The 13,618-nt window shown below is 45.6% G+C and overlaps 1 protein-coding gene across 1 annotated transcript; it reads left to right on the top strand.

Moving 5' to 3' along the window:
• The first annotated feature begins 2,729 nt into the window (after nucleotides 1-2,729).
• Nucleotides 2,730-3,776, top strand: LOC125118756 (melanoma-associated antigen B10-like). Its single transcript, XM_047765571.1, has one exon. It carries the CDS (start codon nucleotides 2,730-2,732, stop codon nucleotides 3,774-3,776), a length of 1,047 nt encoding a protein of 348 aa, XP_047621527.1.
• Nucleotides 3,777-13,618: the final 9,842 nt, after the last annotated feature.

Consider the following 13,618-nt stretch of genomic DNA (forward strand, 5'->3'; position numbering starts at 1 on the left):
GCTAATTGAGGTAAGGAACGAGATATAGCAGTATGCTATCATCTCTACTGTTCAAAACGGGACTTGAATGCAAAGCAAGAGGATAAGAATACAAAAATAAATAAATGCTAATAATATTAAAAAGAAATAGAGAATATTTGTTGTAAATATGATCATTTTAGAAAATCCAAAGAAAAAAAGGCTGTAGATTATTCAAATCAATGACTTCAGAAAGCTGGTGTATAACTGTACTAAAACTAAAAGCCTTATGTACAAGACAGCAATTATTAGAACAGGTACATAACATATTTGTTACAAATAAGGGTCAAAATTGAAATTAATTTCACTACACTGTGTAATGTTGCATATGATAAAAAGATCTGAGTTTCACAAAATTATGCAGATCTGCCTCTTTGCAGAAAGCAGAACTTTTCAAACAGAAAGTTTGCAAGCGTCTATACTGATAAGTGACAAGACCCCATCATCGCTATGAATTTTCTCTGACAGCTCAGAATTTGTCCTGGGCCCCCCTACCTTGGGATGCAGCATCTCGGTCTCACATCACGCTTCGGTCATGGAGCCGTTATCTCCAAGGGTTTAAGTTGAGAAACTGCCCACAGAAGCCTTTACTCAATGCACCAGGAACCGAAATGAGACCTAACTCTGCAGAGAGGACCTTGTGTACCACCCTCACCAGAACAAAGCGGGTACCGCTGACTCAAGCCCCACCTCTGCCGTGGGCCCTTGGCGGCCACCGGCAGGGGTACCGGATGTGTCGCACACCGACTTCCGTCCCTGGCGTCTAGGAGGTTAGAGCGTGCTGGGAGAGGAGCGGCGGTATTGGTCGGCCGACGGCGGAATCCAGATTCTATCAGGTGTTTGGTAAGGATATTAAATAAGTTTTGAGGGACCTACTAACCCCAAAGACAGAAGGCCCCATAGACTTACTCCGCCTTTGGCCCTGGAAGTTTCTGGGATTGCCCGACGTAACGCCCTGGGAATTTTCCTAGAAACTCAGAAAAATAATAACATTGGACCAGGGTGTTGGCATCAAGCCAGTTGAGGGACTCTAGGACCTCTCAGGGGTCAATAAATAACCCTATATGAGTTCGGGGGAACTGCCCCTCCCCCATTCAGAGGCGTCTGATCAGTTCCCTGCCCCTGCAGTCAGCTCTGGGAGACCCCAGGAACGGCTGCTGGACTGGGCAAACCTGACGTCCCATCTGGCCACTCTAGGAGGTCAGGATATTTGACCAGGGTGTCTGCATCAGGTCGGCAGGGGAAGGAGTACCAGGCTCTTCCAGGAATCAATAAATGCCCCATTTCTGTTCTAGGGGAAACCACTTCCCCAAGAGCAGTGGAGGCCCACCCCTGAGGTCACCCTTGGCGATGGGGGGTGCTGGGGTCCTTGGATGGGCTGTAAGACCCATATAACCCGTCGCTTCACATTTTGGTGGGGGTGTGTGTGGCGGGCATGGGAGTGGGGGGGGGGAGTATATAAAAGCCTGGGTCTAATGCTAGCCAAGTCAGATTCTCAGAGGGAGGAGTCCTAGGGATGGTGTTAAGTTCAGAACCGTTAGAAAGGACTAAAGGGAATTCCTTCCTTGAGACAAAGAGGGACCCACAGAATACGACCCCTTTTATAAGCCTTGATGTCAGGCTAAGCAGGGCTGTCAGGCTAAGATGTCTATTACTTTATCCTCAGTGGTCACAGGAAGATGAGGGTCTTATTAGAAGAAAGTGACTCAGCTAGGCCCTTTTAGAAGTCAAGTGAGGACTGAGGGGTGGTACACAGAGCCGGGCTCTTCCTCTGTGGTCAGGGCTAGGAAGCCCTGCATACTGAGTCTATCATACCGAATCTGCCTCCACCCCCACTGCATATTCCAGAGTATCAGGTGCATGAGAGCCTTAGTCTGATTATTACAGGCCTCAGGTCTACAGAAGGGAGGACACCAGTTAGTCAAGGGGAGGAACCATGACAAGGAATATGCTGATTGAGGGGACCAATCATCACAGAACAGAGGGTATTTCACAGAGCCCTACATGTGATGTCATCCCTGGAAAGGGTTCCTTTTGAAGATTTGTTTATCTGAGGCCTCCCTAAATTCCTGCTAGGACTTTCAGAGATGTGAGGGCCTTACTCCAAAGGGATAGGTCTAAGGTCAGCCAAGGGAGAAGTCCCAGGCCCTGCAGGAAACCAAGGTGAGGACTCTGGGTGAAGGATGAGAATACTAATTATCCCAGGCTGGAGAGGGCATTGCTGTCATTCCAGGGTGTCCCAGGGCAGGTGTGTTCAGATGAGGCTCCCCCTTCAGTTCCTCCTCCAGGATACCAGGGATGTGAGGGCTTTGGAATGAGGTGTCAGCAACAAAGCAGTTGAGCAGAGGAGCTCAGGTCCTGCCAAAACTGAGAGAAATACCTGCTATTCCAGAACAGGGGAATTTATACAGGGCCCAGACTTGCCAGACTTGCCAGACTTTGTATCAATGCCAGTAATACTCAGGGCTGGAAAGCTGCAGCCTAAGGCAAACTCTTAATTACTTCCACTGAGTCCTCAGGGGAAAGGCTGGTCAGAGGAGCTTCATGGGTTCCTAGAGCAGTGCCTGCACAGAAACCTGTAGAGATGGCCATCGATAATGCCCAAGGCTGTATCTCCCTGCTAAAGAGTATCACATTGTTTCATCCTCTTTTCCTCCAGGTCACAGAATCAGCTACCTCCTTCCCCATACTTCTGCCTGCTGTCACTCATCATGCCTCGGGGCCTGAAGAGTAAGCTTCGTGCCCGTGAAAAACGCCGCCAGGCTCGAGAAGAACCCAGTGGTCTGGTAGAAGCTCAGGCTGCTGCACTAGAGGAGGAAGAGTCTGCTTCTTCCCCTTCTGCTCATTTCAAAGATGTTCCCCAGAGCTCACCTACCACCGGAACACCTAGCAGTCTTCAAGTATCTGCGAGAGTCCGCTCTGCCACCATGACCGCTGCAGGTGTTTCAAACACAAGATTTAATGAAGGTGCCACCAATCAAAGGGAAGAAAGAGCAAATGCCGTACAGGCCCAAGATGCCCTTGAGCACTGGCCCAAAGGCCCCATAGACAAGAAGGTTGCTATGTTAGTGCATTACCTTCTGTATAAGTATCAAATGAAAGAGCCCGTTACCAAGGCAGATATGCTGAGAAATGTAATCCAGATGTATAAGAATCACTTCTATGAGATTCTTAGAAAAGCCTCTGATCATTTGGAGCTGGTTTTTGGCCTTGATGTGAAGGAAGTGGATCCCAACAGGAATACTTATGTCCTTGTCAACAAACTGGAATTAAGCTATGATTCAAAGCTGAGTGATGATAGAGAGGTTCCCAAGACCGGTCTGCTGATGACTGTTCTGGGTGTGATCTTCACAAAGGGCAACCGTGCCACTGAAGAGCAAGTATGGGAAGTGCTGAATATGATGGGGTTATATGCCGGGAGGAATAACTTCATCTATGGGGAGCCCAGGAAGCTCATCACCAAAGATTTGGTGCAGGAAAATTACCTAGAGTACCGCCAGGTGCCTGATAGTGATCCTCCTCGCTATGAGTTCCTGTGGGGCCCAAGAGCCCACGCTGAAACGAGCAAGATGAAAGTTCTCGAGTTTGTGGCCAAGATCCATGATACGGTCCCCACTGCTTTCCCCACCTGGTATGAGGAGGCTCTGAGAGATGAGGAAGAGAGAGCCCGAGCCAGAGCTGCAGCCAGGGCTCGCACTGCTGCCATAGCCAGTGCACGCTCCAAGGCCATAGCCAGCAGCTTTTCTGGCCCTAAGTGAAGGCTGAAGATTATTCTACATGTTTGAAGAGAACAGCTAATGTTCTCATTAGTGGAAGGTTGGTGTAGGGCTGGAGAAAACAGAGTATATAACCTATTTGTGTTCCTGTTCTATGTAGTAACTTGGACAAATTTGTCTAAATATTGTTCCTTTTAACAGAAAATTTAACTTAAGAATCTGAGTTTATGATGATATAAGTCACACAGTTATTGATATTTTACGAGGCTTAGAAGTAAGAGTTTTACTATATATAGAACAGATTGGAAAAGTTTCCATCTTATTTAGTTATTTGTAATGTGATGTCAATGGATTATGATTTCCTTTGAAATGTGCAAAGAAATCAACAATAAAATGGTTGGGATCAAAAATAGAGAAAAAAAGTAAAAGATGATAAATTTTTACATTACCTTATCACACTTTGTTGTTCTACAAAATTAAGAGCTGTATACTTGGATGTGCCTTCTTTATCCAAGAATGTAGTATTAATTGCATCCTAATAAACTAGAGCTCTTGCACAATGTCTCATTTATTTCTCAAACATCCCTTGAGTGTCTGCTCTTTGGGAGGCTCTGTGCTACTACTGGGAATGTCAGGATAAACAAGACACACCCTGTCCATAGAACTGTAGAGTCCAGGAACAGCTATCAAGTAAGGAAAATGGTGAGATACACCCTAAGACCTAAGGACAGGCCAGAAGGAGGAGAGGACATGGGAGGATCCAGAAGTGAGCAGTCAAAGGTAAATACCCTGAGACCATTGAGTTCTTGAAACTACAAGTCCCTCAGTGTGAGTGGGTGCTGTGGAAAGCTGGGAGGTGGGTCAGAGGAGGCTGTGGGAGTGGTGGGCAGGAGCCAGACCCTCAGTAGGTGTGTCCAAAGTAGAGCTATTAAAGCCTGGAATGGAAAACTACTTCTAGCAGTTACTTTTGAGTTATGGATAAACCAGAGAATTCTACACCTGGAATAAGAATGGAAGGTGACCTGCATCCTTTCCAGTGTCCTTTTCCCAGTGCATCTGAGCACAGTACATGAACTGTGTGTTTTATGCCCATCAACCCCAAGGAGTTTCTGAGAAATAGGGGTGATACTCATAGGACATGCATATGCTCAGAAACTACTATGCTATCAATATTGCTGGCTCTGGACTGGGAGAGACAGAATCTGCTACATATGAAGTTCATTTTATTAGGGTGTCTTATGTGTAATTTGACAAACTTCAAGTGAAGGCTAGATTTTTAATGGGACTGAAATAAAATAGAGGAAGTTTGGATAGAAGGATAGTAGGAAGAGATGGAAGCAGTTGGTTCTTATTCCAAATTCTGGAATCCTTTAATTCCATCCAATTAGGGAAGACTCCCATACACACAAAATAAACATATCCTCAAAAATTTATATAGTAAGTAATTTAGTTTTACTGGCTAAGCATTACATTAGCTGATTTGATGTGCTTTGTCATAGGATGCCCAATATTCTCTGATATCTTTTAGATTTAAAAAAATCACAGAGAAGATTTTGGTAGGGTCTGGGGTCAAATAATAATAGTAATAACCAAAAATTATTAAAAGACTCCATACTTGACAGACACTGTGACTGGTGCTTCCATACATTACATACATCCCAGGAGTCCTACACAGCAGGGCTTATCAAACTCATTTCATAGAAAAGCCTCATAGAGCTTTGCAATTTTCCTGAGTTCACATGGCTCATGGGTGTCAGAATGAGGACCGGGCCTCTGGTCGGAATTAATCTAGGGCAGTTCACTATTCCACTTGAATAAAGCAGATGTCCTGTCTCTTAATTCAGTCTCACTCTGAACACTACACAAGGCCTCTCAGGCAATGAAATGAATTACCTTATTACATTAGTTGCCAATGTACTAATAATCTCAGCTATGATATAAAAATTAAAGTGAAAATTAAAAGCAACTCAGGATAGGCTATGGGCTTCATTTACCTAGGCTCCTCCTGCCCACAGCCCTAGAGTTCCACAAGAGTTGACTCTGCCCTAGTGCCAAAACTTCCAGAATTATCTCTCTCTTGCCCTGGGTCTTCCTCCTTCCAAAATCTGGATCTTGACTTGCTATCCAATTTCCTTTCATAAAGCTTCTCTCTGCTCCCAGTGGAACATAAATCTCAGAATCACCTGTCTTTCCCTGATTTAGAGCCTTCCAAACCTCTGCAGACATGCCCTGTCTATCCCATCCCTGACTATGGACCCCCTCTGATAACAATAGCCCCATCCACGTGCTGGTTTATTTTGGCAGTGAAGTTTAGATGTCTGTCTGCTTTGGTCACTTCCACTATACTCAAAGTTTTTTCCATTGGTTTGTGAGTAAAGTCTGGTCTGGCACAGGATCTACTGGTTACTGAAAGATAACCCTGAAGTTTGGGAAAAGATTTTAGAAAGTGCATGATGTTAATAAGAGAGGAGAATTTAACCCGGTGATTTATTTGACACTGGCCACTGAATCCATACATTGATGAGTGAGCTTAACTAAGCGGCCAAGAACCAAAGCTTCTTCCCTAAGTGGCAGATGAGGAAGGACCAAGGAAAACACTGTGTAGCAACCATCTGCAGAGGCTGGATTCGTAAAAACTCAGGTTTTTAGGAGGATTTAGTTTTTTTCTGTCGCTGACAAACTCCCATAAGTTAGGGGACTTAACACACATTTATGGAGTTCCTATTATAGCTCAGCAGTAACAAACCCAACTAATATCCATGAGGATGCAGGTTCAATCCCTGGCCTCACTCAGTGTGTTAAGGATCCAGCATTGCTCTGAGCTGTGGTGTAGGTCGCAGAGGCGGCACGGATCTGGTGTTGCTGTGGCTGTGGTGTAGGTCAGCGGCTACAGCCCCGATTTGACCCCCAGCCTGGGAAACTTCATATGCCACAGGTGCAGACCTAAAAAGACAAAAAAAAAAGTAAAAAATAAATAAACACGCATTTATTATTTCATCTGTGGATGAGAAATATGGGCTTATTATGTTGTTTTCTTTGTTCAGGGTTACGCAAAGCCCAAATCAAGCTTTCAGAGTCTGGGCTCTTATTGGGAGGTGCTTTCAGAATCCAGTTCTATGAAGAATTCCATTCTTTGCAGTTATAAGACTGAAGCCCTTTCCTTGCAGACTGGAGTTGCCATAGTTCCTTGATACCTCTCCTCCATCCTTGCAAATGGGCCCCTGCTTCTGAAACAGCACATTGAATCTGCTTCTTATGGAAACTCTCCTGCTTTCCCCTCTGCTGCATCTCTCTTCTGCATCCAGCCAGAGAAAAGTTCTCTGCTTGTAAGGGGTCATGTCGTTTGATTGGGCCTGCCCAGATAATTCCAGTACAATCTCCCTATTTTAGGGTCCATTCCATAATTTAAATTACATATGCCAAGTGCCTTTGCCTATATAAGATAAGGTATTCACATATTTCAGCTTTAAGGGTATGGGCACTATGTGGAACATACATTGAGTTTACCACTGAGGTAGATAAAAATCTCCTTGGAGCACATGCCAGCTTTGATAAGAACAAGAAAATGACCATCATTCTCCTGATTCTTATTTCATCTGCCCCAGAAGAAGATCCTGGTTTTCCAGCTTGCCTAAAGCCACCTGTACTCTTGTTCAGGCATGTTTACCAGGTGATGAGTAGCAGCAACTCACAAGTATGATTTTTTTGTGCAGCAAAAGGAAGAAGAAAAAATCTCAGTGTATTGAGATTATAGAGGTTATTGAAAAGGTCAGTGGAGAAAGGTGCTAAGAATGCAGAACGGTGTGCCCTCCCTGCTGAGATTTAAGAGATCCTTTTGAAAGTTGGTGTGACTCTGTATTTGAAAACACTGGGTCATGAACAGGCACTAGAAAGAGTTGTTTAACTACAAGGAAATTTGATCTTCTCTTCTGGGAGGGAAGGGAACTAATATCCTAACAAACTTTAATAGTTGCTCTTTTTTGAACAACCACTATGTAACAGTTAATGTGAACGGCTGCAAGTGCTCATTCACTTCGTGTCTTGCTCTCCATCCTTGGTTCATAAGAAGATTACATGCACATCCACTTGTAGTTAGGAAGGATCATGGGTCATGTGACTATCCTGGACACTGAAATATGAGCAGAAGCATGCTTGTCAACTCCAGACTCAGGTATTTTGGAAGTAGTATCCAATTCTGTGCTCCTTATTTCATTCAGTAGTGAACCTGGAGAGCCTATGTGGAGATGCAAAAGCTCATGATGGAAGTAGCTTGGATCCCTGAGTCACCTGACAATGTAGAGCCCTGCCAGCATTCATCAGATATTATGTGTGTAACAAATAAAATTTTATGTTATAAAACCATTCAGAAATATGACTTTTACAATTATATCGCATAAAGACTTTACCTGAATAACACATACCTACTATTTCTTTTAGTTTTATTTAAATATCTTAATTACAAAGTAAATAGGACAATATTTTTGTTTCCAAAACATTGTAACAGTAGGAAGAAATCACAATTCATCTTCCTCACTACTTTCCCCCAAAATTCATCCCTGCCCAGAAGTAACTGCATTAGAAACTCTTCTGTGTAGTATTTCAACATTTATTCCAGGCCTAGTCTTACATATCTGCGCTAGAAAAATACATTGGGAATTTCAAAAAAACATGTATAACAATATACCCATTGTGTTCTGACTCTTGGCCTTGTCACTGAATAAAATGAATGCAGGATCTTTCTGTGAGCGCCTATTACAGATCATGTCATTCTTTACTCCCTAGAATTCTAAAGTGTGTTATGTGCCAGAATTAATGTAATCATTTTCTTCCTGATGGGCATACAAGTTGTTTCCCATTTGTTGCTATGATTAATAGAACTGACATCAATAGCATTGAACACCAATTCTGGGGCAAATATGCATGTTTTATCATAGGGAAGATGTAACAAAGTGCAATTAGATTCAAGTGGAAAGAGTGTGATGAGAGTAAATTTTTATGAGTATGGCTGATATTCTTTTCCAATAATGCTATACAAAATTATCTTCTCACATATTTATATATGTGAATAAATTAAGTTCTCATTGGTATTTTATTTTATCAAACTTTTAAATTTGGGTCAAACTTCTGACTGAAAATATATCTTACTGTTACTTTAATTTGCATTTCCCTATTTTCTAAATAGATTGAGCAGAAAATTAATTTAGTCCTTCACCCATATAGAGTGAGATATTTGCAGTGATATTGTAAGTACAAGGATTCTCCTGGGTGTATACTTTTTTTTTTTTCTTTTTAGGCCTGCACTTATGGCATGTGGATGTTCCCGAGCTAGGGGTTAAATCAGAGCTACAGCTGCCAGCCTACACCATAGCCACAGCAACACAAGATCCGAGCCCCATCTAGGACCTACACCACAGCTCAAAGCAACACCAGATCCTTAACCCACTGAGTGAGGCCAGGGATGGATCCCACAACCTCATGGTTTCTAGTTGGACTCATTTCCACTGTGTCACAACAGGAATTCCATCTAGTTTTTTTTTTAACTTTCTTTTGTACTTTTAGAATTCTGATATGCCAATTAAATGTTCCCTTCACTTTGAGAAGCAAGGATTTTTCTGTATCACCAGGTGCCAGGAAATGAGCCTGGACAGGAAAACATCTCTAAGTGAGGAACATCAGAAGGACAGGATAAGGGGGGAGGTGGGGGAGGAATTTCCAGAATTCATGAGAGAGATCACATATTGAAACAAGGACAGAGAGGAAGTTCCTATTGTGACTCAGCAGTAATGAACCTGACTAGTATCCATGAGGACACGGAATCGATCCCTGGCCTTGCTCAGTGGGTTAAAGGATCTGGTGTTGCTGTGAGCTGTAGTGCAGGTTGCAGACACGGCTTGGATCCTTCATTGCTGTGGTGCAGGCCAGCAGCTGTAGCACCAATTTGACCCCTAGCCTGGGAGCTTCCATGTGCCTCAGGTGCAGCCCTAAAAAGCAAAAAGATAAAAAAGAAAAAGAAAAAAAAAAAAAAAGAAGAAGAAGAAGAAGAAGAAACAAGTCCAGAGAGCCCAGGGCAGCTGAAAGTCTGTATAATGACTTTTCAGGTAGAAAAGGTACGAGAAGGAAAGAAAGTAGAGAATCTGGTGGAGGGTACTGGACAACTTACATAGAAAGACTAGGGAATCTTTGGATCATCATTACCAGCCTGAAGCTATAGAGTGGTCTGATGGGTAGATCTATTGCATGAAAGGACCAGAAGCAAGCCTGATAGCTCACTCTCCCTTAGAATGCCCCTATGCACTGTCAGGCAGAGTATAACTAGCTCTCCTGTGTCACCTACCAAGTTATTGATGGAATCTGGGAGCATACATATCTTCACTACCTGGTGGTTCTGTGCATCCTTGCCAGTGTACCAGGACTGTGAGCTGTCTTGATGGCTGAGGGAGAAGGCTATTTTTCCCCTATCACTGAGGTTGAGGCTGTGCTAGTGAACGAGATTGGTTAGTGGTTGAGGTCAGTTAAAACAGAGCAAATATTATCAATGAGTAGTGGAAGGGGTGTATAGCTGCAAGGATGGGGAATGGGAGGGGGTGTTCCCTAAGGCTAACTGCCTTAGTGACTCTTGGAAAGGGCTGAGAGAAGATATGGCTTGAAAAACAATTCAGGTGTTATTCCCAGTTCATATTGCTTCCCATGGTTCCTGATTTCTTTTCAGACCAGAGGGCAGAAGTACTTTGGCTGTATTTGGTGGTCTATGTTGCTACCAGCCACTTACTGGAGTAGGGGGCTGGCCTACAATGCAAACATTTACAGGGTGGGTGGAGAACCATTATAGTTTAACAATGTAGTTCCTTGTTAAATTGACTGAGGAGACAAGATATATGTGGAGTCCAAAGCCATATCTTTTTATTCTAATAACTCCAACTTGATTGAATTAAAACTAAAACAATAGCTTCTGTGCTAGCCATTCCTGCAGTCATCACATGATCTGTAGTAAATATAGTAAAATCAAACCTAAGTGAGGACAGTGGACTAGCCTGTCAGACTCAGGCCAGCAGATGGGGTAATCCCAGGCCTAATAAAAGTAAAAGTGAGTATTCTCAATGAGGTCAGAGGGACCAGCCATTCCAGAACAGCAAGTGCCACCATACATAGCCCCGTCTCTGCTGTCAGCCTTGGCAATTTCCAGAAAAGGGTGACTGGAAATGGCTTTCCCTGAATTCTGTCTCTGATGCCTAAGGGAAGTGAATACTTTGATCTCAGGTGGGCAACATCAGGTCAGCAGAGGGAAGAGTTTCTGTCTCTGCTTGTAGTTTAGATAAGGTTCCTAATTGAGTTAGAGGGGACCCCCTCACCCCAGAAGAGGGTGGACCCCAGAATCTTGCCCCCGCTTTCAGTCCTGGCAAGCTCTGTGGAGGGATTCTGTGAAGCATCACCTTCTGAATTTCCCCTCTGAGGACTCAGGAAACTGGGGGCATTGGACCTGGGTGTCAGGTCAGCACAATGGAGAGTGGGGTTCCAGGCACCAACAGAAATATAAATGAGAATTCTGTTTGATTTCCAAGGGAACCCCAGAACATGTGGGCAGCACAGTGGCCTGCTCCTGCTGTCAGCTCTGGAAGGTTCCTGTATGGCTGTGAGCTTCAGAAGCCCCATCACTTCACAACTTTGGAACCTGGAGAGCGATGTGTGTATGGCGTCGGTATAAAGCAAGTTAACCACAGGGAGGAGACACAGGATTAGCCCGCAGGGGAAAGAAAAAGCCCCTTGGTGAATTTCAAGGGGATCCCCCAGCCGTAGACGAAACCCGACCTGGTAGAACCCCGCCCCTGGGTCAGCACTGCACGACCCCAGAGAAAGCTGGCCGGAAGTGGTGTGCCCTGATATCTGCCCTGGGGTCTCAGGGAAACAAAGGCATTGATCTAAAGGGAGTAGCGTCATGTGCACTGGGGGAGGCACTCTGGGCTCTGCCTGGAATTATGGTAAAAATCCTGCATTAAATATGAAGGCACTGCTTATCTCAGACTAGAAGAGCTCCCAGAGTTCCGCTCCGGCCATCAGCCCTGAGAGAACCCAAGCAGGAATCATCTAATGTAGCAACCTCAGAGAACCTTCTAAATTCCCTCTGAGAAGACTGAGGCGGGTGAGGGCAGTGGGACCAGGTTTTCGGTTTCAAACCAGCAGAGAAACCGGTCTCAAGCCCTAAAGGAGTAGAGGGGAGGACCGCGGGTAACGCCTGACGGAACCACCCACACCGGAACTTAGGGGGCCTCACATAGCCCGGCCCCCTGTGGCGCCGGAGGCCCCAGCAGGGGTTAAGGATGTGACGCAAACTGACTTCCGCCTCTGTAGTGTGAGGCGATCGCGTCACGTCAGTACGGTGAGGCACCAGGCTCTACCTGGAGTTTCGGTAAAGAGCTTGAGTTAGGGGTGAGGGGCCTGGCCAGTCCAGATTAAAGCAGTTTCGAGAGAGTTCCACTCGGCTCTCAGCGAGGGGGCGGCGGGGAGAACCTGGATACGGGGCGGTGGGAGGGAATGGGGGACACGGGGTGGGGGTGGGGCATCTGACATAGCGATCTCCAGGGCTCTCCGAAATTCCCCTTGAGGGGATGGAAGGGGATGGAAGGGGATGGAAGGGGCATCAGACAGGATGTCAGCTTCAGACCAACAGCAGGACTGGTTCCAGGCCCAAACGGGAGGTGGGAGGGAGTAATGGCGATTACCTGAGCAAAATCTGAGGGAACCGCCAACATCGAACAAAGCCAGGGGAGAAGGGGCCTCATGGAGCTGGCCTGCAGCCTGGTGGAGGCTGGATTGCTGTGTGGTGCCCTGAGTCTAAGGGGATGTGAACAGTGGAAAATAGGAGGAAGATGGCGTCAGGCCGGGAAGAGGAGGCGCTACGAGGCCCTACCATGCATTACAGCAAGGGCACTGAGCACGGTCTCAGGGAACTATCCACTCCTGACAAGGGGTCCTCTCAAAGCCCTTCGAGACCCTGGGCAAGAGTGTGAGGTTGAGGCCCTCCCTTCTCGCACCGTTCTTGGGCACTCTGAGGAAGCCCAATTCTGGTCTGAGAGGGCAGCCTCATTGTCAACCCGGGCTTTTCCAGCAGTCTGTGAGGACCCGGAGTGAGAACTGAGGGTACCACTTGTCTCAGAACCATGGGCGTCCCAAAGAGTCCTATCTTACCATTAGCCCTTAGGGGACCTGGGGCAGAGAGGTTAGACTGAGTCCTCCCTAACCGCAACCTTGGGACTTTCATGGATTTGAGGGCCTTTCTCTGAAGGTATAGGTCTTAGGTTAGCAAAGGGAGGAGGCCCAGGCCCAGAAGAAGTGAAAGTGAGGCACTGAGTGAGGACCAAGACTGCTAATTATCCAGGGATAGAGAGGGTCCCATGGAGCTCTGCCTATGTGTGCTTTCTTCCCCATGTATCCCCAGGCAAGTGTGGTACAATGAAGTCCTGCACATTTTCACCTCTGGCATCTCAGGGTGATACAGACTTGGAAATGAGGGGACAGCATCAGACCACTAGAGCACAGGGACCCTATGTCCTACCAAAAGTGAAGTGATGACACTTAAGGTGAGCTAAAATGCTCCCTAAGTAAGAACAGAGCCACTGTTCTAAGCCCCATTGAGCCCCAGACCGTTTTGGTAGTTAGAAGCTAAGACATACCCTAGATATTCCCATAGGATTCTCATGACAGAAGCAAATCAGAGCATAGGATCTTTGTGGGCTCCTAAGGGAACAGTGCCCTCAAGGAAACCTGCAGATGTAGCCTTTCATAAAGCCAAAGCTGTATCTTCTAACAGTGGCCCAACAATCTCTCCTTTTTCCTTTAGGTCACTGAGTCATCTGCCCACTTGTCTGCTGCCCTTGTTGAAAGCCATC

This window comes from Phacochoerus africanus, chromosome X (genome assembly GCF_016906955.1).
Source record: "Phacochoerus africanus isolate WHEZ1 chromosome X, ROS_Pafr_v1, whole genome shotgun sequence".
Classification (NCBI taxonomy): domain Eukaryota; kingdom Metazoa; phylum Chordata; class Mammalia; order Artiodactyla; family Suidae; genus Phacochoerus; species Phacochoerus africanus.